The 24,904-nt window shown below is 53.5% G+C and overlaps 2 protein-coding genes across 3 annotated transcripts; both read left to right on the forward strand.

Moving 5' to 3' along the window:
• Positions 1–775: 775 nt before the first annotated feature.
• TIMM50 (translocase of inner mitochondrial membrane 50) lies at positions 776–7,863 on the forward strand. 2 transcript variants are annotated; one of them, XM_007179975.3, is made up of 11 exons: positions 776–911; positions 1,840–2,002; positions 2,530–2,561; positions 2,778–2,799; positions 4,277–4,335; positions 4,428–4,547; positions 4,963–5,067; positions 5,176–5,274; positions 6,257–6,413; positions 6,753–6,859; positions 7,654–7,863. In XM_007179975.3, the coding sequence occupies exons 1-11, from the start codon at positions 804–806 to the stop codon at positions 7,753–7,755; spliced, it is 1,074 nt and encodes a 357-aa protein (XP_007180037.1). In that variant the 5' UTR covers positions 776–803; the 3' UTR covers positions 7,756–7,863. The 2 variants fall into 2 exon arrangements, with proteins under 2 accessions (XP_007180037.1, XP_057390973.1); XM_057534990.1 differs by having other exon boundaries at positions 789–911; positions 1,846–2,002.
• Positions 7,864–12,702: 4,839 nt separating this feature from the next.
• Positions 12,703–20,764, forward strand: DLL3 (delta like canonical Notch ligand 3). The gene is made up of 9 exons (XM_057535091.1): positions 12,703–12,800; positions 12,928–13,209; positions 14,057–14,114; positions 15,062–15,304; positions 16,239–16,456; positions 17,534–17,756; positions 19,300–19,879; positions 20,130–20,214; positions 20,558–20,764. The coding sequence occupies exons 1-9, from the start codon at positions 12,732–12,734 to the stop codon at positions 20,561–20,563; spliced, it is 1,764 nt and encodes a 587-aa protein (XP_057391074.1). The 5' UTR covers positions 12,703–12,731; the 3' UTR covers positions 20,564–20,764.
• Positions 20,765–24,904: the final 4,140 nt, after the last annotated feature.

Here is a 24,904-nt window from a genome sequence, read left to right on the forward strand (position 1 = left end):
ATGTTTAAAACGGTATGTTAGGAGCACCCATGTCCCCACCACCCAGCATAGGAACCATATGTGTACCAGATAGGAAGGACCCACTTGAGCAGCACACCCAGTCCATTCCCCTCCAGAAGTAACCGCACCCTGAATCCTGTCTTTTCCTAACTTCGTACATTTACTACCTTAGTAAATGTCCCTAAATGTTGTGTGGCGATTTCCGTGTTTTTAAAGTTTACATAAACAGTATCAGACTTGTTTTCCTCTCAAAATAATTTGAGGAAGATTCATCGTGGTTCCTGTAGCCTCTAATTCATGGATTTCCTCTTAATACCCCGAGTCCGCCAGATACCGGCAGCTGTTCTTTTGGCTGAACCTCCATGAAACTGGCTGGCTTTCCAGACCCATTTTAAGAAGCTCACGGGAGGAGGGGCAAGAAAGGGTTCGCAGAATGGGAAGGAAGACGGATGAGGCCTCCGGGCCGCACGTGAGGAAGAAGGTGTGTAAAGGTGGCTTTCAGGTTTTAGGACAAATCAAGCAGCCATTGCGTCCCTCCGTTAGGGCTTCCGCTTCACCTCGGAGCAGTGGGTGTCCGGCGCCAACCTGGGGCGTGGGCGGTGGAACGCCGTCCGGCGCGAGGGGGGCGTGGTGCCGGCTGACTCCCAGTCCTAGTTGGAGCGCCCGCGGCAGTGCGCCCGCAGCCCTTTGTCTCTCTCGGGCTCCCGTCCACCCGCCCCACCCCTCCACCACCCATTGGCCGAGGCCCCGGCCTGGGGCGGGGAGAGAGGGGGGGGCGGGGCAGCGTGGCGTCAGCGCAAGAGATGGCGGCCTCGGCGGCGCCGTTCCTGCGATTACGGAGCGGGCTCCGGCAAGGCGCGTGGGGGCTATGCGCGAGATTCGCGACGCCGCCCCCTCGGGCCCCGGACCAGGTGAGCGGGGCGGGGGTGGGGGTGGCCTCTGGGTGCTGGGACTCCTTCCTGGAGTTCCCGGCGGACCGCCGCCGCCCGGAGGTTCTGGGACGCAGCACCTCAGGGTGCTGAATGGAACACCGCCAGCGTTTTGGGTCTCTTCCGCGCTTCCCGTGGTAGGCAGCGCTTGCGTCCCGGGCTAGATGCTTGGGGGCTCAAGTGCGTCCTCTGGACCCCACCTCCTCGACCGCACGTGGGCGCCGGGGGAGGGGAGTCATCTGTTCCCCCATATCAGTGACTGTTCAGGTAATACTTGAGGGGGAGGGGCCCGGGACGCTGGAGTCCCAGCCTGGCCTTGCGGGTATTTCCCCGCGGTGGTGTGGTGGTGGTGGTGGTGAGGTAAATGTTCGGGCTTCTGACTCGACCTGCCTCCATCTTGACAGAGACCCAGTCATTCTGACCTCCGGGTCCATTACTTCCGTGCTCTAAGCCCCAGCAAGCGATTGCCCCTCCGGCCCCGCTCCCATTCCCTCCCCCTCCATACCCCGCTACTGTGAGCCCCAGGCGTCCGGAGGACTTAACTCCCCGTCCTATCCCCTTGAGTGTCCTTCATTACCTTGCTCCAGGAATCCCAGTGTTCAGCCGGGCTCTCTCATTTTATCTCCCTGCCCTGCTTTTTCCGGCTCCAGGCCCTCCAGTCTTTTGCCTTTGGGATCCCGGGCACCAGAGCTTGTCAACTCTTGAACCCCTGGGATCCTGGCGCCAGACAGTTTAGTTCTTGACCCTTCTGAGAGACCCAGTCTCCTGCCTGCCCCTCCAGGGACACAACATCTGGAGGCCATGTGGGTGGCTGCTTCCTGGCTCCCAACCTCGATTCTTCTCAGACCAGGGTGCCCAAACCACCCTGACCTTCTTTCTCTCCTCTCTTGGCCAACCTATCCCCTTTCAGTTGCAGGCTACAGAGATTGGGAGCCGAGCAGGCATTAAGGCCCAGGCCCAGGGGCCACAGCAGCAGAGGAACTCGGAGGGTCCCAGCTATGCCAAAAAAGTCGCACTCTGGCTTGCTGGGCTGCTCGGGGCTGGTGGGACCGCGAGCGTCATCTATATTTTTGGTGAGGAACATATCCTTGCCCACCAGTTTTGTTCTGTTGGCCCTCTATTCTGCTTGGGAACTTCCCCCTTTCCCCTAAGGGCTTCTCCCGTCTTCATTCCCTGGCTCCTCCCTCAATAGGGCAACCAACTAGAATTTGGAAATGAGGGAAGTTTCCCTACTACCCCTCTACTCAACGTTCTACTCTTTCTAGTTGGTTCCTGCACTAAGCTATGGGGAGTCAATTGGAAGAGGAGGAAGGATAGGCCAGGCCCAGCCCCCTAAGCTACCCCTTCCCTCAGCACCCAAAACTCCAGCCTTCCCCCTAGTCCCTTCATTCCTCAGAGACCCAGGAGACTCTGCCCCAGCCTTTCTTGTCTCAGAGGCCCAGGTATCCTGGCTACCAGCCCCCTCCTCTCTCTCAGGAGGCCATGATGCTCTAGCCCGCTTCCCTCAGACCCAGGAGGCTAGGCCCCCTGCCCTTTTCCTTCCTTAAAACCCAGGAGACTGGACCCTCAGTCCTCTCATTCATCACTATCTGCCTTACAGGAAACAACTCTGTGGATGAAAATGGTGCCAAGGTGAGCGGGAGAGAGACCCAGAGGCCTTACCAGGGGTCCCATCCTGTGGGTCTCCTCCCGTTTGGCCTGTTCAGGCTCATTTCTGGTCTGCGGTGAACCTCTCCCTCCCAGGGACCTTTGCCTACTCTTCCCGGGGCCCTGGAGATTCCTTTTCTGGGTGTGATGGGGTTCTGCCTCTGCCATCCCAAACCCTCCATTTTTCTCTCTACCTCCCAGATTCCCGATGAATTCGACAACGGTGAGTAAACAAGCACAGATTCTGGGGTCCCCTGACCCTCTCTACTGTGCCCTCCCCATTTGGTGCTCCTCCACCCCTCCATTGGGAGGTAGGGGAGTCACCAGCTGGATGGCTTGGGGGGAGGGGCATACAAAACTCCAGTCCCCTTCCCTGGCCCCTCAGCCCAAGAGCAGATGGTCAGGGACAGATAGATGGGGGAGGGGAACCCTAGGTGGGTGGGAGTGCTTGGGGAGAACTGGGCTTTCTATGCCAGACACATGACTTCCTGTGCCTTAGATCTGAGCATTTGCAGCCCCTCACCCCCTTCTTTATGACAGCCTCTTTTTTTCCCACCAGGCCCCAACCCCACCCAGCTCCTCATTTCCAAAACAATGCCTTCTTACTTCCTCCCCCTTTTGATTAACCAGCTCTTAGGGAGCTTCTGACAAGTTGGATAGTAGAGAGTAGTTGTCAATTCTATCACACCTGGTCCCTCCCAAGAGAAATATAAAATTGGTAGGTCCAGAAAGCCACTTGTTTGTGGTAGGGATGTTTGCAAACTGGCATGTTAGTACACTGATTGTTTTAAACTGGGCAGGTAGGTAAGTATGCTGTTTTAACTGGGCAGATGTAGAATCATACTAGTTTAAACAAGGCAGTATACTGATTTAAGTTGGGCAGGTAAACTTGTAGTTTTAAAGTGTGTGTGTTTATTAGCTTAAGTGGTGTTTTGGTATTTTGGTTTCAAAAAGGCAGGCCCACAGACAGTAGTTTAACTGCACTAAAAATATTGTATTGAAAAAGGTAGTCATGTAAGATTTCTGTTTTAAATTGGATTTGGTGTATTCATTTATCCAAGATTTGTTAACCTCAGCCATTCTGATACTACAGATCATATAATTCTTTGTTGTAGGGGAGTGTCCTATGCATTGTAGGATGTTTAGCAGCATTCTTGGCCTCTATCCTCTAGATGCCAGTATTGTGACGGTCAAAAATGTCTCCAGACATTGCAGAATTTTCTGGGAAGCGAGGAACAAAACTGCTTCTAGTTGAGAACCACTAGTTTAAAGTATACAGACGTGTGTACATGTTTATCGTGGCTTAACTAGATTTCACATACTTGCTTAAATTAAAGTGGGCACATCTGGAAAACTAGAGGTTCAAAATGGACTAAATATACTGGCATAATGTCAGCAGATTTATTTATATGTATGTGGGATTTAAGTGGGCAGATGTATAAGCGTTCTATATTATACCTGGGGTGGTGTGTGGATATAAGTATTCAGATTAAAACTTGACAGGTGAATAAAAACATTTGTTCCTACCTGGCAGTTAGTTATGTCATTGCCTTTTACCTTTGTACTCGGAAATGAGCTGTTTCAAACCAGGTGGGTATGTAGACCTGTTTGTATCTGGTAGATAAATAAACCCCTGGTTTGTCCGGGAGGTTGAGCAGTGGCTTATCTTGGAATCCCTTTGTGCCCTGGTGTTCTCCTAGATCCAATTCTGGTACAGCAGTTGCGCCGGACATACAAATATTTCAAAGATTATAGACAGGTGAGCAGGAGCCCTGGGCCCAGTCCCTATCCCTTCACCCCCAGCCTCCTGCCTCCTTGTCTGAGTGCCCCCATTATGTCTGTCTTTCACAGATGATCATCGAGCCCACCAGCCCCTGCCTTCTCCCAGACCCTCTGCGGGAGCCGTACTACCAACCACCGTACACACTGGTCTTGGAGCTCACTGGCGTCCTCTTGCACCCTGAGTGGTCGGTGTGTCCTGGGGAAGGCAGCGGGTTGGGGACACCAGATAGGGCTCGGTGGCCGGCTTGTGATGATGTTAAGAGCATAGACTCTGGAGCCAGGCTGGGGTTCAGCCCCAGTTCTACTCTGTGATCCAGGGGAAGAGGTATCACCCCTCATTGCCTTGCTTCCCTCAACTGTGCTACTCCGCAGCCCGGAGGTGGTTGTAAGTGTACCTCGGTACACAGTAAGTGCCATAGAGGAGTCACATCCTCCAGACTCCTAGACCCTCAGTCACAGCCGTGTACTCCTGAACCCCTCCGAGAGCCACAGAGATGGAGAGAGCACTCTGGTTCCGGGAATCCCCCGAGACTGGGTCTTTGTCCTCTTGGGGCTACAGGGGCCTCCGGGTCTCAGTGTTTCACTGTTCTCACTGCCTTTCCAGCTGGCCACTGGCTGGAGGTTTAAGAAGCGTCCAGGCATCGAGACCTTATTCCAGCAGCTCGCCCCTTTGTATGAAATCGTCATCTTTACGTCAGAGACTGGCATGGTGAGGCCCCCGGGACAGGGGCGGGATGGTCGACGTGGCAGGAGGTGAGGGAGAGCTGCAGGGCCAAGGCTCAGCCTGACCTTGTTCTCTCCCCCACCGCCCCCCCAGACTGCCTTTCCACTCATCGACAGCGTGGACCCCCACGGCTTCATCTCCTACCGCCTGTTCCGGGACGCCACGAGATACATGGATGGGCACCATGTTAAGGTGCCATGTGGGGGCGCCATGGTGGGGCGCTGGGATTTGGGGGAGGGCTGGTACTTCCCAAAGGAAAGAGGACCTAGCTCCGACACCAGCCTCAACCTGTTTCTCGTTGAGAAGCAACCGGCTGCTTCTGGTTCTGCCCCAGGTCTGATTCTGGTAGGACACTAGCCTGCCGCCAGCCTGGGCTGGGCCTCTACACCCTTTTCTCTGTCCCAGAATCTGGGAGTGGGAGCAGGGGAAGATGGGGTCTCTCCAAAGCAAACAGTTGGGAGTACGGGGTAAGGACATGAAATTTGGAAGTGGATTTTTGTCTCTGTATCTGGAGCTGAGTGTCTCTGGGACTATGTAATTATAATAGTTTAAATGAGACTGTGTTGGAATTTGACTTGGGGTCTGTTGCTGTGACCTATGATATATCCAGGGGTCCAGGAGTCTGTGGGGCTGTGACTGGGTCTCTTTGTGGGTCTTTGTCCAAGTATCCATGGGTCTTGGTGTCTGTTGGGTTTCTGACTGTGTCTTGGTGGGTCTGGGGGTCTGTGTAGTTTTTCAAGGTTCAGAAGGACATGGGCTGTGATTGAGAGTCTTGAAGGGTCTGTCTGGGTACCTGTCTTTGTGTGACTCCCTGTGTGTTGCTGTGGATCAGTCTGCACCTCTATCTGTGAGAAGTTTACAAACGTGCAGCTTGTCACAATCACCTGCGGCAGTGGTTAAATACACAAGTGCCCACCTCCCTCCCCAGGGAACCTCCAAATCAACCTGCCTGTGCACCAGGTCCTGGGTCTAGGAATCTGTGTGACAAGCTCCTCTGCTCCCTGCTAGGTTTGATGTCTTCATCCCAGCCTGGTCTTCGGGAGGCCCTGTCGTGATGATCCCAGTGTGTGATACCAAGTGCATGTGTAGTCAGTCCACCTCTCTCTCCCTCTGTGGGTTCCTGGTGGGAAGGGAAGGAGCACAGGCCTTGACCTGACTTGTCACCCACCTCCAGGACATTTCGTGTCTGAATCGGGACCCAGCCCGAGTAGTAGTCGTGGACTGCAAGAAGGAAGCCTTCCGCCTACAGCCCTACAACGGCGTCGCCCTGCGGCCCTGGAATGGCAACTCCGATGACCGGGTCTTATTGGACCTATCTGCCTTTCTGAAGAGTGAGGCTGACCCCTGACCTCCTGGCCTCTGACCCTGGAGCCCTTGACATTCAAGAGGAATGATAAGATGCTTGATTCTGGCTTGTTTTTTATGTGAAACCAGGGACTTGCGATGCAGGAGATCCATGAGCATCTTGCAGTCTTTAGAAGCTTCTTAGAATGTTTGGGATGCTCCTCTGGAATGTTTAGGGGATGCCTGGGAATACTCAAGGGATCCCTTTTAGACTGCTGAGAAGTGTTGCACGTAGCTCTGACCCCACCCCGGTCTGACCTTTACCCTTGCGGGCCCTGCTTCCCTCTGACCTTCAGTTGGCTGATCCCCACCTGCTATCCCCACAGCCATTGCTCTGAATGGTGTGGAGGATGTCCGAACTGTGCTGGAGCACTACGCCCTGGAGGAAGACCCACTGGAGGCTTTCAAACAGCGGCAAAGCCGGCTGGAGCAGGTGAGTCCTCAGCTTCCCAGTGTGGGTGGGGGGTGTCACCGTCAGTTCCCCAGGCTCTTGAAGGCGGAGCCCTGGAGCAGCTTCTCTCCACTCCGGCTGTGTGACCTTGAGCAACTGCCTTCTCTTTCACACCACCCGTCCCAGGGGGCCCTTGTAATGAGGGGCGAATTGATTCTGCAGCCTGCGCTGAGCACAGGAGGCAGGAAACGCCAAGCATTTGAGATAGGTCCAGAGGCCTTGATGGCCTGGGGGTCCTGGTATTTTGTGGGGTGGGGGTTTGGATCAGGTCTGGGAAGAGGGACCCTTGGACACTTGGCCCAAGGGTTTGGGCATGGAGTTCTGATGACCTGTGATCCTCTAATTTGTAAGTGGGGATAAGAATATGAATTGAGTCTGAGAAAGAGATTCCCAGGAGTCTAGGCTGAGGTTGATCAAGTTTGGGGTTGTGTTCCTGGCTAGAGCTCCTGAGTAACCAAAGGAAGAATCCCTGGAGATTTGGGCCTGGGATACCTCAGCATCCAGACAGGGGTCTTAGGGCTCAAGACTGGGCACTGGGGGCTTAGGGAGCAAGATGTTGTAGTCCAGTGTAGGGCCTGGGATAGGTTCCCAGGGTTCAGGGGACAGGCCCCCTGGGATTTGAGTTTGGGCTTCTGTGGCTCAAAGCTGGCTTTTGCCAGTGTCTGAACTGGGTCCTTAGGGTCTGGGTGCATCCTGTGTCTGGGCTGGGCTGGGCAAAGGTTTAAGGAAGGTGGCCCCTGGGCTGACCCTCCCTCTCTGTCTACCCCCAACTCCAGGAGGAGCAGCAGCGGCTGGCTGAGCTCTCCAAATCCAGCAAGCAGAACCTCTTCTTTGGCTCCCTTACCAGCCGCTTGTGGCCTCGCTCCAAACAGCCCTGACCACTGGGCCTCCTTAAACTCAGTGCCTGGGTTCTGGGCTCCAGGCCCAGTGCTCCCAGACCACGGCTTGGCCAACCACATGTCCAATAAAGTTCATCGCAGACGCCACACTGCTGTGTCCGGAGAGTCTCCAGATGGGGGCATCAGGGTGCAGTGTGGGACTCTTCGGGGTTCATCCCACAGTGGCCGATCAGCTGCCGAGCAGCGAGGGCACTCTGGTGGGTGATGGTTGGTTTTTAACTCCAGCCTGGGAATCCGAAAACCTGGGTAGGGCCCTGCCCTAGCCGTGTCTTCCCATGTGCCACGTGGTCTGCGAAAGTGCATCTCCCTCTTTGGCCCCAGATTCCCTATGGAAAAGAGATGAGAGGACGGCACTGTGGGTTGAAATACAGGTAGCCGCCAGGCTGCTGTGTAAATGTGTGAAGTGTGGGCGCATGGGGCTTCGGTGGACCAGAGACCGCCCCATCTCAAGAGGGCAGCTGCTGCTCAGCTCTGCCAACCATGGCCCTGTGGGAAGGTGGGCCTAGAGTTGCTTGATCTTCTGATTTTTCAGTAGAAGCCAGGAAAGGGGTTGTTTATATTAAATCTCCCAATTTAAAAATGTTGGCTCCTAACTAAAACAGACTGTAGCAGCACTCTGCGATGGAACTTTCCGCGATGTGTACCCCGCGTCATGTATCTGCACTGTCCGGTACAGCAGCCAGTGGCCTCATGGGGCCATTGAGCACTTGAGATGTGGCAAGGGTAACTGAGGGATGAGATTTTTGATTTTGTTTCATTTTAATTAATTTAAATAGCCGCATGTGACTACTGGCTCCTGCAATGGACAGCACATTTGGGTATTATTTAAGAGTGCTGAGTTCCAGGCTGGTTTTTTTGGCCGCGCAGCAGCACAGCATATGGGATCTTAGTTCCCTGACCAGGGATCAAAACCTGCTGCAGTGGAAGCGCGGAGTCTTAACCACTGGACTGCCAGAGAAGTCCCTCCAGACTTTTATAAACCCAAATCCAAGTTCGGCTCCAAGCTCTACCACCTCCTGACTTGTGTGATCACAAGCAAATGAGCAAGTTACTTACCCTCTCGGTGCCTCAGTTTCCACGTCTGTGAAATAATAGTACCTACCTCATAGGCTAGGCTTGAAGGCTGAGTGAGGTCCCCCAGGTAGGCACTCAGATGGTAGCTGTATGCACCTTGGGAGCACCTTTCTGCCTCCCTTTCCTCATCTCTAAAATGGGGGCGATGATAATACCCATCGTAGTAGAGTGGCTGCGAGGAGTAAATGGGACAGCTTATGCTCAGGCTGCATGTATATTCAGTGGGGCTTATTGTTACCAGGCCATGTTGGTTCTTCCTAGACTGAAATATCCTGTACCGTTTTGGCAGTCGCCTGCCCCTGGCTGTCTCAGCGTTTCCTGCTCCAGCCAGCATTTAGTGCTAGTACCAGTTAGATACTTTTAAAAACCCTTCCCTGGTATTTGTGAAAATAATTAAAATGTATTTGAAACTGTGTGGGCCAGATTGAACTTGAATTCTAGATTTTTAAACAAGGCTTAAAGATGTCTACAAATAAGGAACATTTGCAGCCCTCCACCCCCACCCTGAGGTGTACCATTTGTGATCCAGGAGAGAGTTTCCCCGATATCCTCAGGATTCCCTAGCTTGAGAGCGTCTGCAGGATTGAGGGAGGGCCTGTGTTTTCTTTGCAGGTAGCTTTGAGCATTGGAAACTCCTAACTGAAAGCAATGTATCTGGGGAACATGATCCTGGGGAGAGGGTTTGTGGACGGAGGGAGCCACCACAAGTGAGTGCTTGCTGACCACAGGGGGTGACCCATGGGACCTTCTGAGGAGCCTTTTGAAATGTGACTCAGATCTGTCCACCCACGGGGCATGAAAGGAGGAAGTACATTTGTCCATTGGCCCGTGGCCCTGGGGGTTAAGGTTAGCACTCTGGGTGGCACATGCTTCAGTGTCCAGTGGGTTCCTCCAAGGCCTCTCCCCGACATTGATGCTGGTTCAGGGATGGTGCTGTCAGGTCACACCTCCTTAAAGCTGGAGGGGAGGAGAGGGTTTGACTTGTGCCAGGTGGCCTCTGAGACACTGCTTACGTGACATGGCGTAGGATGTTTGTATCAAATGCTCGGTGCTAGGGCTGCATTAGGGTGTCATCCGGTGGGCACGATTGGGCCAGTGTTAACGCATATCCCAGCGGGGGCTGAATTCCCAGGTTGCACGCCACTTGCAAGCCCTGTGACCCTGGGCAAGGTCTCAAGCATCTCAGTTTGCTCATTCATAAGAGGTTAATAATAGTACCTCTCATTTGCTTACTCAACAAATATTTCCTAAGTACTGACTGCCAGGCCTCATTTTAGGCACAAGGGTGTATTGGTGAACAAACTAGAGAAAAAGCTCTAGAAAAAAAGGAGATGATGTTCTCATGGAGGAGACAAAATGGTCAGATATTTCTCGGGGTAAAATAAGTGCATAGAGAAAAGCATGGTAAGGAGATAGAATGGTTTGGGAACAGGAGTGCTGTTTTAGATTGAATGGGACAGTCAGAGAAGGTCTCTTGGGAGGGTGTATTTGAGCAGAGACCAGAATGAAATGAGACAAACCATGGGGATATCTGGGTGTGCCGGGCATGGTCACCCCAGGGCCTTTGCACTTGTTATGCCCTCTGCCAGGAATGTTTTTTTCCCAGGATCCATATAGCTCACTCCCTCTCCTCCTTCAGGTCTTTGCAGATGTCACCTCAGCATAGCCTTCTGTGGGCTCTAAGGTGGGCACATACGGAAAAGTCCTAGATAGCCAAAAAGATGCTTGGAAATTCCTTAAAGTACACATACAGACTTGAGAGAATTCACATGAAACGCTATCATGCCTGGCAGAAACCCTCAATAAAGGCTGGCTGTTTTTACAATCTTTAAGATATCTCAGACCTGGAAACTGTTACCTCCCCAGTTATTATCCAGGGCAGGAATTTGCCTTCTCCCACAGCTTCTAATAGCTGTCCAAATCTCATTTGAATAGTTCCTATAATGGGAGGCTCACTCCTTCACCTACCCCAGTACAGGCCCTAATTTGCCTCCCAGTAACTGGGGTCCACAAGGTCTGGCTCTGTGCTTTGGGGCCACAGAACCTGTTTGAGTAGGGGGATGTGGAGGGAGGGCCTTAAATGTCAGCCTTAGAATTTTAGAAGCTGGAAGGCACTGGGGAGCCATGGAAGAGTCTATGTAGGAGAGGGACATGGTCAGATTTGTGCTTAGAAAGACCTCATAGGCCAGAGTGGTTGGGGCTCGGATAGAGGAGTCCCCAGGGGCTGTGGGAACTCAGAAGAGGTGCCTGACCCCCTTGGGGGGTGTTAGGGAAGGCCTCCTATAGGAGGTGAAGTCTGAATGGTAAGAACAGAATTTAAAAAGAAGGAAGTGGAAAGAATATATCAAGTAGAAGAAAAACCTGTGCAAAGGAACCTGGGATGTTCTGCACAATTGACCATGGCCCTCCCCTGTTCCAAACCCTTCCATGACTCCCGTCCTCAGGATTATGAGAAAACTGTTTAGATTGAGTTCTTTCATTCATTAAAAATGACTGAGCACTTACTGTATGCCTGGCTCTACTGGGCTGTGCTTTATTGAGCACCTTCTCCAAAAGAAAAATATGTACGTATATAATTGAACCTGTATTTCCCCCTATAATTATTAGCTTCTAAGTGTTAAATTTTTTTATTCTGGAAAAAAAAAAGTTTACTCCATCTAAAGGGCTTTGCTCAGCACCTGGCACAGAGTAAATGATTAGGACCAGAGGGCTGGAACATCTGCTCTAACCAGCTTTCCTTGCGGTGGTCCTGGAATACTAAGGAGCTTCTGGAGGGCGCGGGGTGCCCCCTTTCCCCATTCATCCTGGAGTGAGGGAGCGGGCCCCTGATCTGTGAGGACCGAATTTCCTGCCCATTTGCTGCTCACACCTTCCGGAGGCCAAACGGGCAGCCCAGCTGCGGCCCAAAGGGGGAGGGGCGCGGCCGCCCAGCAGATGGCAGCATTTACATACAGCTGGGAGCCCCCTCTGAGGCGGGGTCTCCTCGCCCTGGCGTCTGGTGCATCCGTGATGCGGGTTTGGGGAGGGTGGCTTTGTTTTGGGGAGGGGAACACAATCGAGCATGCGCACACACACACACACACACGCGCGCGCACACACACACACACGTCCACAAAGAACACTGGATCTTCATCGTATCCACACAGGGCTACACTCATGGACCTCCCGCACCCAGCCTCCTTCACACACAAGCCCTCAGCCATTCACAACCTTGCACAGACCTTACCACACACACAAACACAGCCACCTAGAAGCACCTGCACAGACCACAAAGTCACAGGTTCCTACAACTACACACAGTGGTCCAGGAGCTAACACACTTTTGTACACCTGCACAGTGAAGCATCTACACAGCCACAGAATCTCAAAAAGTCACACAACCATGAAATCATGTACATCTCCATTCTCCCATGCAGGTGTGTACGTGCGTGTATACACACACACACACACACAGAATCTTAGAATTATTTACAACCTCACAGAGGCTTAACCATATACAATTTCAGGCACACGTGGAGCCACACAATCTGACCTAGACACAATCACAGCCATGTACACCCTCCAGTAGCTCTTGCTCACACATCACACACACTCAGAGTTTTAAAATCATATCCAACCTCACACACAAGCTTAACCCCCCCCAACCCCACCCTATCCTCAGCCACACAAATCATGCCCACAACCTCATATAAGATGTGCACTCACTGCACTGCCTGTGGCCACGACACAGTCTCACGGCTGCTCCAGCACGCTCTCCTTCCCCTGCGACCTCCTCCCCTAGGGTCCCCTGGAGCCGGCGGCTGCCCGAAGGGGCGGAGCTGTCCTCTCAGATATAAGGCTCCGGAGCCAGCAGCTGCGGCTCCCAAGACCTCCGGAAGGCCATGGTCTCCCCGCAGATGCCCCAGTTCCTCTCCCCGACGGTGATCCTGGCGCTCTTTTTCCTTCCCCAGGTCGGAGCCGGAGTGGAAAGGGTGGATGGGAGGGGGTGCAACCCGGGGGTCTTGGGGAGGGGGCGCGGGGCGGATGAGACGTCTGGGTCCCCGCAGTCCCCTCACCCTGTACCCCTTTCCGCCCCAGACACGGCCGGCCGGCGTCTTCGAGCTGCAGATCCACTCTTTCGGGCCGGGACCAGGCCCGGGCGCCCCGCGGTCCCCCTGCAAGGCCGGGGACACCTGCCGTCTCTTCTTCAGGGTCTGCCTGAAGCCAGGGATCTCCGAGGAGGCCGCCGAGTCTCCGTGCACCCTGGGCGCGGCGCTGAGTGCGCGCGGACCGGTCTACACTGCGCAGCCCGGAGCGCCAGCGCCTGACTTGCCGCTGCCGGACGGCCTCATGCGCGTGCCCTTCCGGGACGCCTGGCCGGTGAGACCCAGTCCCGGGGCACGCCCGTGCGGGGGGCCTTACCCAAACCTCGACTGCCATCTGCCCTCCAACTTCCAAGACCCTGCCCCCTGGAGACCCCAAATTCCCAGTAACTCCATCATCTGGAATTCTCAGACCCATAAACCCTACCCATAAACCCAAATTTTCTGATTCCGAATTTCCCTCTAGGGATCCCAGATCCCAGCCTTTCATGCCTGGAACCCTGAATTCCCAGAACCCCAAACTCACCTTCTAGAAATCCTCAATTCACAGAACCCTACCCCTGTTCCTTGGGGATCTTTAAACACTGGTATCCTCATCTTTATCCCCAAATTTCCTTGCACCTAGGGAGACTTTCACACTCTGTCTTGGGGACCCCCAGTATCCTCTCACCTTATCTCTTCTCAGACCTTCCAGTTGGGGCCTGTATCCATGACTTTTTCACCTCCAAAATCCTATTTCCCATCCTACAACCCCAAAAGCATAAAGGTGAACAGAATTGTTTTTGAATTCTAGATGCTTATGCTTTTGGGCAAGTGACTTTCCCTTTTCCAGCCTCAGTATCCTCATCTGTAAAATGGGATCATCATGGTACATTACAGTGGTCCCTTTTGAGAGATTCAACCAGGTATCTTGAGTATAGTGCTTACCGCATAGTAAGTGCTCAATAAAGAAAGCCAAAACAGTCATTCCTTCCCTGGGCCAGCCTCTGGGAATTGTCCCTTGCCTGTCTGGTCCCTGGAATGGTCGTCACTCTTTACCTCTTAAAATCTGGCCTTCTTTGAGTACCTACCTGCCCTGACCACTGTCTTCATTCTTCCCTCTCCACCTTCCTCCACCCAACCAGGGCACCTTCTCTCTCATCATTGAAACCTGGAGAGAGGAGTTAGGAGAACAGATTGGAGGTGAGTATCTTCAATTCTGGGACTTCAGTGTAGAGTGTGGGAGATCCAGGGAGTTGGGGCCTGATGTGAGGTCCAGGAGAGTGACATGGGGCTGTCTGTAGGGTGGGGCATTCATGGGATTGCTGGACCCATGATGTCATCACAGCTCCCGGAGTGTGGTGCTGGGTGTTGACAGCCCCAGGGCTCTTGGCATGTCGACACAGAAATGTCCTGATACCAGGCAAAGCGGGGTGGGGGCAGGGAGAGCGGGAAGAAGCTCTCTTACTATCTTGGAGTCGCACCAGCAGCGTTTCACAGTCCTGCTCTGTCACCATCTGATTTTGAGAACCCAGGGTACAATATGAGTTACTTTCTGGTTCTTGTAGGCAAAGCTGTGTCACCGTGTCCATATAGAGGGCCTCAGGACCCCTTTGGGATGTTGCAGTTTCACCAGAGAGGTTTCAGGGAGGGATATGGGATGATCTTAACCTTAATTCGAGGGGGACTTTGATGCTATATAAGGCCCACAGGCGGGGTTCTGTCACCATTTTGATATAGGAAAATCCTCAGGCACAATTTGGGGGTGTTTTTTTTGGGGGGGGTGTTTTTGACCTCACTTCAAAGACCTGTCATTGCCCCTTGGCCATATTAGGGATGTCATATGTCCCAGGGTGTTAGGGGTCTCATAACTACTTTAATATACAAAGATTCTGGGGCAAAATATAGGGGCACTTCGGCTTCTCTGGGAGAACTGTTATCATCATGATGGTCATAGAGTTCGCGTCATCGAAGATCCCAGGGCGCATTAGGGGAGTTTGCAGCCTTGCTAAGTAACTGCCATTCTCAGGACTCAAAAGGGGTGTTTTGGCTTCGTTAAAATGGGAAGGGAGAGTGCGAGCCTGCGCGCTCCGTCTCCATCCCGAGACCGAGGCGGGCCGCAGCCTAGCACATCTCCCTTCACCCCGCAGGGCCCGCTTGGAGCCTGCTGGCGCGCGTGGCGGGCCGGCGTCGCCTGGCGGCCGGGGGCCCGTGGGCCCGGGACGTGCAGCGCGCAGGCGCCTGGGAGCTGCGCTTCTCCTACCGCGCGCGCTGCGAGCCGCCGGCCGTTGGGGCCGCGTGCGCGCGCCTCTGCCGCTCGCGCGGCGCCCCCTCGCGGTGTGGCCCGGAACTGCGCCCCTGCCCGCAGATTGAGGACAAATGCGAGGCACCGCGTGAGTCCTGCGTTCAACCCCACCCCATCCCGTCACGGCTCCTCCGGCTCCTTTCACAACCTAGTTACCCTCTTCAGGGAATTGGGGACCCGAGAACCCCTCGCCAGCTTCACTCATGGTCTTCAGCCCGCTCCCATGATCCAGCTACCACTTTCTGGGAAACTGAGGACCCTAGATTTCTCTCCAGCCCTGCCTGGGCACTCCAGCCCCCTTCCCTCTTCCCAGCACTCTTGTCTCCCCAAATAAGAACCGCACACCCATTCCCCATCCTTGTACCCCCAGTTACTCCCCGAATCCATACCCACACTCCTTTCCAGATGCTCGGTCCCCAAAGCTCTTCTAATTCTGGGGCCCTCCCTACCCCCACTCAGGAGCTTTGGAAGCTCCTCCCATCCCCCCCAGGGGTTTCACCATCCTCCCTCCCTGTGATTGCACTCCAGACCCCGTTGCGTTCTAAGGCTTGGGATCCCCCAACCCACCCTAGATATCGCAATGTCTGAGCCCCACTGAAGCCCCTAGGACCCCCAGGCTTATCCAGATCCTCCCAGACCTCCCCTAATCCAAGGCCCTCCCATTTCCCCTGAAAGGCCAAGGGTACCTCCTCAATCCTTGATCCTCTTCCTTCATTCTCCTCTCTCCAAGCTCAGACCTGGGAGCCCCCACTCCATTCTCCTTCCAAGAGCACAGACTCTGGAACTCATTGGTCTGGGTTCAGATCCTCGCTGTGCCACTTCCTAGCTGGGTAAATCACCCTGCCTCTCGGGGCCTCAGTTTCCCTGTCTGTAAACTGGGAGTCGCAATACCATCTAGCCCATTGGGTTGACAGTCACAAAGATGAAACAAGTGATGCACGGAAAGTGCTCAGAAATTTCTCTGATTTCCTATCCTCCCTTCATCAATATTCCTCTTTCCTCTGCCTCTCCTTCCCCCATAGCGGCATGTCGAGCAGGCTGCAGCCCAGAGCACGGCTTCTGTGAGCAGCCCGATGAATGTCGATGCCTGGAGGGCTGGACTGGGCCCCTCTGCACAATCCCTGTCTCCACCAGCAGCTGCCTCAGCCCCAGGGGCCCATTCTCTGCCACTACTGGATGCCTCGTACCCGGGCCTGGGCCCTGTGATGGGAATCCGTGTGCCAACGGAGGCAGTTGTAGTGTCAGTATCACACCCCCCCCTCACCCCACCGATCCTGGGTAGTACTTTTCCCAGGGAGTCCCCTGTCTGGGGCTCCATGAGACAACAGCCTGGGGGGGGGGGCTGGGGCAGCTATCAGGGAGGGCTTCCTGGAGGTGTCCAACCTGCATCTGGGGGCCTTGAAGAACGATGATGTGTTGGGGAGAGCAGACCCAGTGGGTGGCACCTAAAGGTGTGGATGTGGGAATGATGAGGGATCCTGTCGGGCCACAAACTGCCCCGCCTATGGGGTAGAGAACTAGTCAGAGCTCAAGGTAGGGGTGGTGGGGCCGAGTGGGTTGAGGATTAGGGATGGGCGGGCATCAGAGAAGGCTTCCTGAAGATGGACCCGGGCTGGGGCTTCTGAAGTCCGATTTGGCAGACAGGAGGCGACTGGAGAAGCTAGACCAGACGAGTGGCCTGGGGAAAGCGAAGGTGTGGTGGTGGGAGTGAGCCTGGGATGAAGCAGAGCCTGGTGTGGGCCACCTGGACACTGCCACCACAGGACAGTGAGAAACACTCAGCGTTCAAGATAGGGGGAGGGCCTGAGAAGAGGAGATCCAGGGAAGGCTCTATGGAAGAGGTGGGCTTAGAGCTAGGACCTGGAATTAGGCCTGGGCCATGCGGACAGCATCGGGGAGGGCAGACAGGGTGGGCAGCATTTGGCAGCAAAGGTGTAGAGGTGGAAACGGGATCTCTCCGGGCCTCCAGAGCCTCCCCTCTGTGGGGCTGGATGGGCAGACCCAGAAACGTGGAACAGAGAGGTTGTCTCGGCCTCAGGGACTTCCTCGGTGAGGCCCCTACACCCTAGGAGGTGGGACTAGACAAGGAGCAGCCCCCCAATGGTCAAGACTGGGGAAGGGGGGACTTCCCTGGTGGCCCAGTGGTTAAGACTCCGTGCTTTCACCGCAGGAGGCACAGGTTCAATCCCTGGTCAGGGAACTAAGATCCCTCATGCCGCTCCAGGCGGCCAAAAAAAAAAAAAAAAAAAGACTGAGGAGAGGGATGGGACTTCTTTCTAAGGAGATGCTGATCCAAAGTCCTCTTGCCCGTGCCCAGGAGACCCCAGGGTCCTTCGAATGCACCTGTCCCCGTGGGTTCTACGGGTTGCGGTGTGAGGTGAGCGGGGTGACATGTGCGGATGGACCTTGCTTCAACGGCGGCTTGTGTGTGGGAGGTGCGGACCCCGACTCTGCCTACATCTGCCGTTGCCCACCCGGTTTCCAAGGCTCCAATTGTGAGAAGAGGGTGGACCGGTGCAGCCTGCAGCCGTGCCGGAATGGTGAGGTGGGGAGGACAGAGCGGTGAGGGAGGGGAGTGGGGGGTCCCTGCATGGTCAGTGGGCAAGAGCAGGGCTTGGCTCACACAATCCCGGGTGGGGATCCTGGCTTTGCCTCCTCTCGGCCTGCGGCTGGGCTGCCCTCTGCCCAGTCTCAGTTTGCTCTTCTGTAAAACGGGCGAGGTGACATTCCTATCTCATAACTACTTGTTGAGCATCTACTGTGTGCCAGGCCCTGTTCCAGGGATACACTAGGGAATGAGATGAAAAACCCCACCCTCGTAGAGCTGATGGTGCAGAGAGACAATAAAGAAGATCAATGAGTAAATATAGGAGGTTTTGTGGTGATAAAAACTAAGAGGAGGGAATCCCCTGGTGGTTAGGACTCTGTGCTTCCACTGCAGGGGGCACGGGTTCAATCCCTGGTCGGGGAGCTAAGATCCCAAAAGCCGTGAGGCGCCGCCAAAACCAAAACAAAACAACGAAGAAAAATAAAGCCAGAAGGGGGATGAGAAGTAGTGTGTATGGGGTGGCAGGCTGGCATTTTAGCTAGAGTGGGTAAGGAAGACCATGCTGCAGGTAGGGACGCAGCCATGTGGGGATCTGAGGGAAGAGTATGTTCCAGGCAGAGGGATGAACAAGTGCAAAGACCCTGAGGTAGGAATGTGCCTGGTGTGTTGAGCATCGCAGGGAAGCCAGTGTGGTTGGAGCAGAGGGAGTGAGGGCAGGCTGGCGAGAGATGAGGTCAGGGAGGTGACTGGGACAGATCCTGTAGGGCTTCATGGGTTATGGGGGGGATTCTGGTGTTACCCTGAGATGGAGCCAGAGGACGGTTCTGAATAGTGGTGAGACCTGATTTGACATAGGTATTAAAATATTAAATGAGACCATGAATGTGAAGGGCTCAGCGCCCTCTTATTTTAATACTAATTCTCTCCAAAACGCTCGCTGAGTGTTCACTCTGGGCTGAGTGGTAGTGGGAACACAGCAGTGGTACATAGGGGTACCAGTCCAGAGGGGAAGACAGAGTCGTCCTTAGACAGGGGCCACAGTGGCCAGGGTGAGATGGGGAGCGCAGGGTTGGGATGGAGGAAGAATCAGATAGCTTTCTGGAGGAGGGGACACCTGAGCACAGACCTGGAGGATGAGCTCGAGAAGAGAACAGGTGAAAAGAATGAGAGAAAAGGAGGAAGGGAAAAGGGAGAAGAAGGCACGGGCAAAGGCCAGGTGGTTCAAACCCGTCGTTCCAGAACTGCTGAAGCTACTTCAGTGCGGTTAAAGCCGAGAAAAAGAGACAGAGACTCAGAGAACCAAAGAGGTGTGAGGCCGAGTTAATCCAAGACTTCACCAGGGGGAAAAGAGGCGGGCCGGTTTTCAGGCAAACTCCCAGAGGCTGGCCCTAGAGTTAGACGGTAGAGGGGGGCCCAGAGAAAAGATGAGGGCGGGGATCACCGAGCTGAGAAGAAATCGCGGGCGGGCTTGGGGCGGCGGGCTTGGGGGACTCCCCCCCAATCGGGCCGCGCCCCTGACGCCCCCTTCCCCACAGGGGGACTCTGCCTGGATCTGGGCCACGCCCTGCGCTGCCGCTGCCGCTCCGGCTTCGCGGGGCCGCGCTGCGAGCACGACCTGGATGACTGCGCCAACCGCGCCTGCGCCAACGGCGGCACCTGCCTGGAGGGCGGCGGCGCGCGCCGTTGCTCCTGCGCGCTGGGCTTCGGCGGCCGCGACTGCCGCGAGCGCGCCGACCCCTGCGCCGCGCGCCCCTGCGCCCACGGCGGGCGTTGCTACGCGCACTTTTCCGGCCTCGTCTGCGCCTGCGCGCCCGGCTACATGGGCGCGCGGTGCGAGTTCCCGGTTCACCCTGACGGCGCAGGCGCGTTGCCTGTGGCCCCGCCGGGTCTGAGGCCGGGGGACCCGCAGCGCTTCCTTTTGCCACCGGCTTTGGGACTGCTGGTGGCCGCGGGCTTGGCCGGCTCTGCGCTCTTGCTGGTCCACGTGCGACGCCGTGGCCCTGGCCGGGATACTGGGTCTCGCTTGCTGGCGGGGACCCCGGAGCCATCGGTCCACGCGCTCCCTGATGCACTCAACAACATGAGGACGCGGGAAGGTGCCGGGAATGGCCCGAGGTGAGGGGCTTGGCCGCAGACGTAAGGCTTGTCCCTTTCGGCTGCTTGCATCAATCTCCGAAATGCAATTGTCCTCATTCCTTGATGGGCCTTCCTTGATTGGTCCCTTTCTCTTATCCCAGCTCCAACCTTTTTCTGGTTGGGTCGTTTCACAATTCCTCTGGTTGGCTTTGGGTTCCCCTCCTTGGTGGGTGGGAAAACAAGATATGAGAATTTAAAGTGTCTGGATCTTACTCTTTTCCTTCCGCAGCCCGTCCTCAGATTGGAATCGCCCTGAAGATGGAGACGCTCGTTCGGTTTACGTCATATCTGCTCCTTGTATCTATGCTCGGGAGGTAGTTACCCACCTTTCCCCACCCTGCGCACGTTGGGCATGCTGGGCAGAGGCAGTTCCTGCTTTTCCTGTAGCTCTCCATTATCTGTAAAATGAGGAGGGTAGAGTCTCTAGAAGGTCCTCTGCCCATTTTCCAGTTTTGACTTAATTTAGTTCTATCTTGCATGCCTTTTGCTATCGTTTTGAGCTACTTGGCATCTTCTCTTTGGATGACCTTTGGGCTTCAAGAGGTCACAGTGGGGAGCCTTAGCCAGAGCTTCTCCACTGATTTCCACTCACTGGGGAGAGGGAGAGGAGGCGGAGGGGCAGACCTTTCTAATGCTTCCTACTTCCTCTGTTTCTAGGCCTGAGCTGCCCCTTCTCCATCAGCACCTGGGGACAGAACCCGGATATTTTTGTATTCTCTGCTTCAGACACTTTGGAGTTCAAGCTGGAAGGGGTGATGGGGAGGATTTTACCATTGGAAGTTGTACATAATGGTTATTTATATCCTATCTCTTTTTCTCTCCCCATCTCTCCAGAGACATCTATAAAGGCTCTTAGTTTGATCAGCTTTGACTCATCAAGTTGAGTGCTTTGTATGTGGTTTTGGGGCTGAGGGGAGAGATTTTGTCTCCTGAGAAGAATAATAGGACTCTAATGCAGGCGTCAGAAACAACTCAAAGTAGTTTAAATAAACAAGAGAATTTATTAGTTTATAAAAGTGAAAATCCTGTGGCAGGTGTAGCTTTAGCAGGGCTGGATTCAGGGGCTCAGTGTTTTCCTCCAGTTGTCTCTAGGATGACTTCATATGCGGACAGGCTTTCATTGGCCCTGGCTTGTCACATGGCCTTGCTCAAACTAGGGGCCAGGCAGTATGGCTTATTTTGATTGGCCAGGCTTGGCCATCTGTCTAGTGCGTGGCAGGGATTAAGGTCAGCCTGTCCAAACCACATGGAATATGTGGGCAAAGGAGTGTCCCTTTCTGTATCAAAAATCAGCGTTTGTTACTAGATATAAGTATTGTACCTGGCAGGCAAACGGACAGAACCAGTCAGAGCAGAAAGAAACTATTTTACAGAGGAACGGGAGGCTCAGAGAGTGGAGTAACTGCTGCAGCTCCTTCCTGATGGGATGGAACAAATCTAGGTAAGATCTAGCAGAGAGGGGGAACCTTCCTAAATTGGGGGACTATCCTAAGACAGTTCATCACACATCTAATACTACTTCTACCACCGAAAATAGAAAAAGCCTGCATCAGCCAATTTCTGCCAATCCTCCTTCCCCATATTTTCTAGTGGGGAGTAGGCTGGGACAGTGCCCAAGCACTTTTGGAAATGAGCAAAATCATAGGAACTGAAGATGAGAGAACAGAGAAAAGTAACAAATGGAATATAGCAACAAATGAACAAATGAAGGAGTCCTTTTATTAGAACATCAGCCAAGGGATCCACATGTTCTTTTAATTCAGTCAACGATACCGTGTATTGAATAAATACTTATACATACAAATTCTCCTTTCAAGTTTCACTATATTGAGTTTCTGTGTCATGAGAATTAACTGTACCATTAAGGAATATGGACATTGAAACAAAAGCCTACTATCAAATGATATTTAAATTGAGATTAAAGGCAGACATCAACACCAGCCCATTGTTCCTTCAAAGACAACGCGATATTCAGAGGCCGAGTCTTTGCTGCCTTGAACAAATTATACCACCTGCCGAGAGAGCAGAACTCAATTTAAAAGCAAAGATGGGAAGCTGTGTTACACTCATCATGTATTTTTTAAAAACTTTATTTATTTTATGTATTTATTTTTAGCTGCGTTGGGTCCTCGTTGCTGCGTGTGGGCTTTCTCTAGTTGTGGTGAGCGGGGGCTACTCTTCATTGCGGTGCACGGGCTTCTCATTGTGGTGGCTTCTCTTGTTGCGGAGCACGGGCTCTAGGTGCGCGGGCTTCAGTAGTTGCGGCATGTGGGCTCAGTAGTTGTGGCTCGCGGGCTCTAGAGCACAGGCTCAGTAGCAGTGGGGCACGGGCTTAGTCGCTCTGCGGCATGTGGGATCTTCCCGGACCAGGGATCGAACCCGTGTTCCCTGCATTGGCAGGTGGATTCTTAACCACTGCGCCACCAGGGAAGTCCCTTCATCGTGTATTTTTGATCAATGACTGCATGCAAGCTGAAGGCAGGCAGCTGAATCCCATGGCTTCCCCCTTTGATGCACTTCTGGTGTCAAGGATGCCTCACCTATCTCAGAGTCTTGGCACCGTCACTGTACATGTCGGTGAGTCATCACAGGAACAGCACTGGCTGGATTATCAAAGAGTGATGACCAGAGTCCTCTGATTCACCACCATAAGGGAAGAGTCCCACACCCAAGTCTGGAGGCCCTTTAAAGTGCAGGCTCTGTTCTATCGCTTTGCCTCACAGGCTGCTGCAGGCTCAGCCTAAGGTCGTAGCCTCTGGGGCAAGGAAGACTATCTCAGATGATCAGAGCTTGCAGGGAAGAGAAAGTTATTCTGGTCCAAATCCTTCACTTTGTTTTTTTTTAATTTTATTTATTTATTTATTTATTTATGGCTGTGTTGGGTCTTCGTTGCTGCGCGCGGGCTTTCTCTAGTTGCAGCGAGCGAGGGCTACTCTTCATTGCGGTGCGCAGGCTTCTCATTGCAGTGGCTTCTCTCATTGTGGAGCACGGGCTCTAGGTGCGTAGGCTTCAGTAGTTGCGGCACGCGGGCTCAGTAGTTGTGGCTCACGGGCTCTAGAGCACAGGCTCAGGAGTTGTGGCACACGAGCTTAGTTGCTCCGCGGCATGTGGGATCTTCCCGGACCAGGGATCGAACCCGTGTCCCCTGCATTGGCAGGCGGATTCTCAACCACTGCGCCACTGGGGAAGCCCCAAATCCTTCACTTTAAAGGTGAAAGGAAGCAGGGCCCCAGAGGACTAAGGTGGAGGGCATTGCACACCAAAGAGAAACTTGTCATTTTTTTTCTCTTTTGGCAGAGCTTTAAATCTTTAAATCAAGCATACACTTAATTGCATTTAGCACAATGGCAGTAGCAAATAAAGTAACCTAAATGATCACTCCAAAAAAGCGAAAACAAAGACAAAAACCCAAAAAGCCTACAAATGCACAGAAATCAGACTGCTTTGGCTCAGATCTGGGTTCTGCCATGTATTCAGACAAGTCACTTTACCTCTCTGTGCCTTAATTTCCTTATCTGTAAAATGAAACTAGTAATAGAATCTGCTTCAGAAGTTTGTGAGTATTAAATGAGTTAATAAGTACAAAGCATTTTATAACAGAGGCTGGCATGCAATAGATGCTCAGTAAATATTACTTCTCAATATTATGCTATAAGAGGAAAGCCCATTTCAAGTTCATTTCACAGAGGGGCAAACTGAAGCCCAAAGAGGGGTAGACGCTTGCCTAGCATCACACAGAAAATTCAGTGTCTTTCTTTTTTTTTTTTTTTTTTTTTTTGGCTGTGTTGGGTCTTCGTTGCTGGACGCAGGCTTTCTCTAGTTGCGGCGAGCGGGGGCTACTCTCCGTTGCGGTGCATGGGCTTCTCATTGCGGTGGCTTGTTGCGGAGCACGGGCTCTAGGCATGCGAGCTTCAGTAGTTGTGGCACGTGGGCTCAGTAGTTGTGGCTCGCGGGCTCTAGAGCGCAGGCTCAGTAGTTGTGGCGCATGGGCTTAGTTGCTCCATGGCATGTGGGATCTTCCCAGACCAGGGCTCGAACCTGTGTCCCCTGCATTGGCAGGCAGATTCCCAACCACTGTGCCACCAAGGAAGCCCTCAGTGTCTTTCTTGACCTTCCTGGTTTTTGGGACCCAGGCCCAAGGTTTAGCACAGGAGGGGCTCTCAGGGGTTGGGAAGCACAGTGGGCTTCTGTTTGAAACCCTTCCATGAATCTGAATAAGGTCTGTACCTGACCTGATAGTATTGGACTGGACTTCCCTGGTGGTCCAGTGGTTAAGAATCCACTTGCCAAAAAAAAAAAAAAAAAAGAATCCACTTGCCAGTGCAGGGGACATGGGTTTGATCCCTGGTCCGAGAAGATCCCACATGCCTCAGGGCAACTAAGCCTGTGCGCCACAACTACTGAGCCCACACACCGCAGCTACTGAGCCCGCGTGCTGTAACTGCTGAAGCCTGCACCTAGAGCCCGTGCTCCAGAACAAGAGAAGGCACTACAATGAGAAGCCCGCACACCAAAACGAAGAGTAGCCCCCGCTTGCCACAGCTAGAGAAAGCCTGTGCAGCAAAAAAGACCCAGTGCAGGCAAAAAAAAAAAAAAAAAAAAAATAGTATTGGACCAATAGGTTTTGACAATGTACTGTGGTTACATAAGATGTTGTTATTGGGAAAAACTGGGTGAAAGTTACACAGGAATTCTCTGTACTATTTTCCCAACTTCTCACGAGTGTTAAAACTATTTCAAAATAAAAAGACATTTATTGAGTGCCTACTGTGTGCCAGGCCTTGTTCTAGGAGCTGAGGATTCAGCAGTGAACGAGACAAGTTCCCACCCTGGAGGAACTCAGTGTGATAGAGCCCTTGACACAGGGTTCTGTGTCAGGACCCTAGAGTCTGATGGCTGCCGTTTGAATCCTGGCTCTGCCACTTACCAGCTGAGGGCATGTGTGTAGCACTTAGTGCTACGTGAATGTAAAATCTGTTATTGTTGTTATTATTTTTCTCCAGG

This window comes from Balaenoptera acutorostrata, chromosome 19, assembly GCF_949987535.1.
Source record: "Balaenoptera acutorostrata chromosome 19, mBalAcu1.1, whole genome shotgun sequence".
NCBI classification, from domain to species: Eukaryota; Metazoa; Chordata; class Mammalia; order Artiodactyla; family Balaenopteridae; genus Balaenoptera; species Balaenoptera acutorostrata.

Bases quoted from the DNA above. Each gene is read 5' to 3' on its own strand.
- TIMM50 (XM_007179975.3), top strand. From the start codon at position 804: ATGGCGGCCTCGGCGGCGCCGTTCCTGCGATTACGGAGCGGGCTCCGG. The intron at 2,003-2,529 runs GTGAGGAACATA...TCTGCCTTACAG, and splicing joins GAGCGTCATCTATATTTTTG to GAAACAACTCTGTGGATGAA. The intron at 6,860-7,653 runs GTGAGTCCTCAG...CCCCAACTCCAG, and splicing joins GGCAAAGCCGGCTGGAGCAG to GAGGAGCAGCAGCGGCTGGC.
- DLL3 (XM_057535091.1), top strand. From the start codon at position 12,732: ATGGTCTCCCCGCAGATGCCCCAGTTCCTCTCCCCGACGGTGATCCTG. The intron at 15,305-16,238 runs GTGAGTCCTGCG...CTTCCCCCATAG, and splicing joins GGACAAATGCGAGGCACCGC to CGGCATGTCGAGCAGGCTGC. The intron at 17,757-19,299 runs GTGAGGTGGGGA...CCTTCCCCACAG, and splicing joins CCTGCAGCCGTGCCGGAATG to GGGGACTCTGCCTGGATCTG.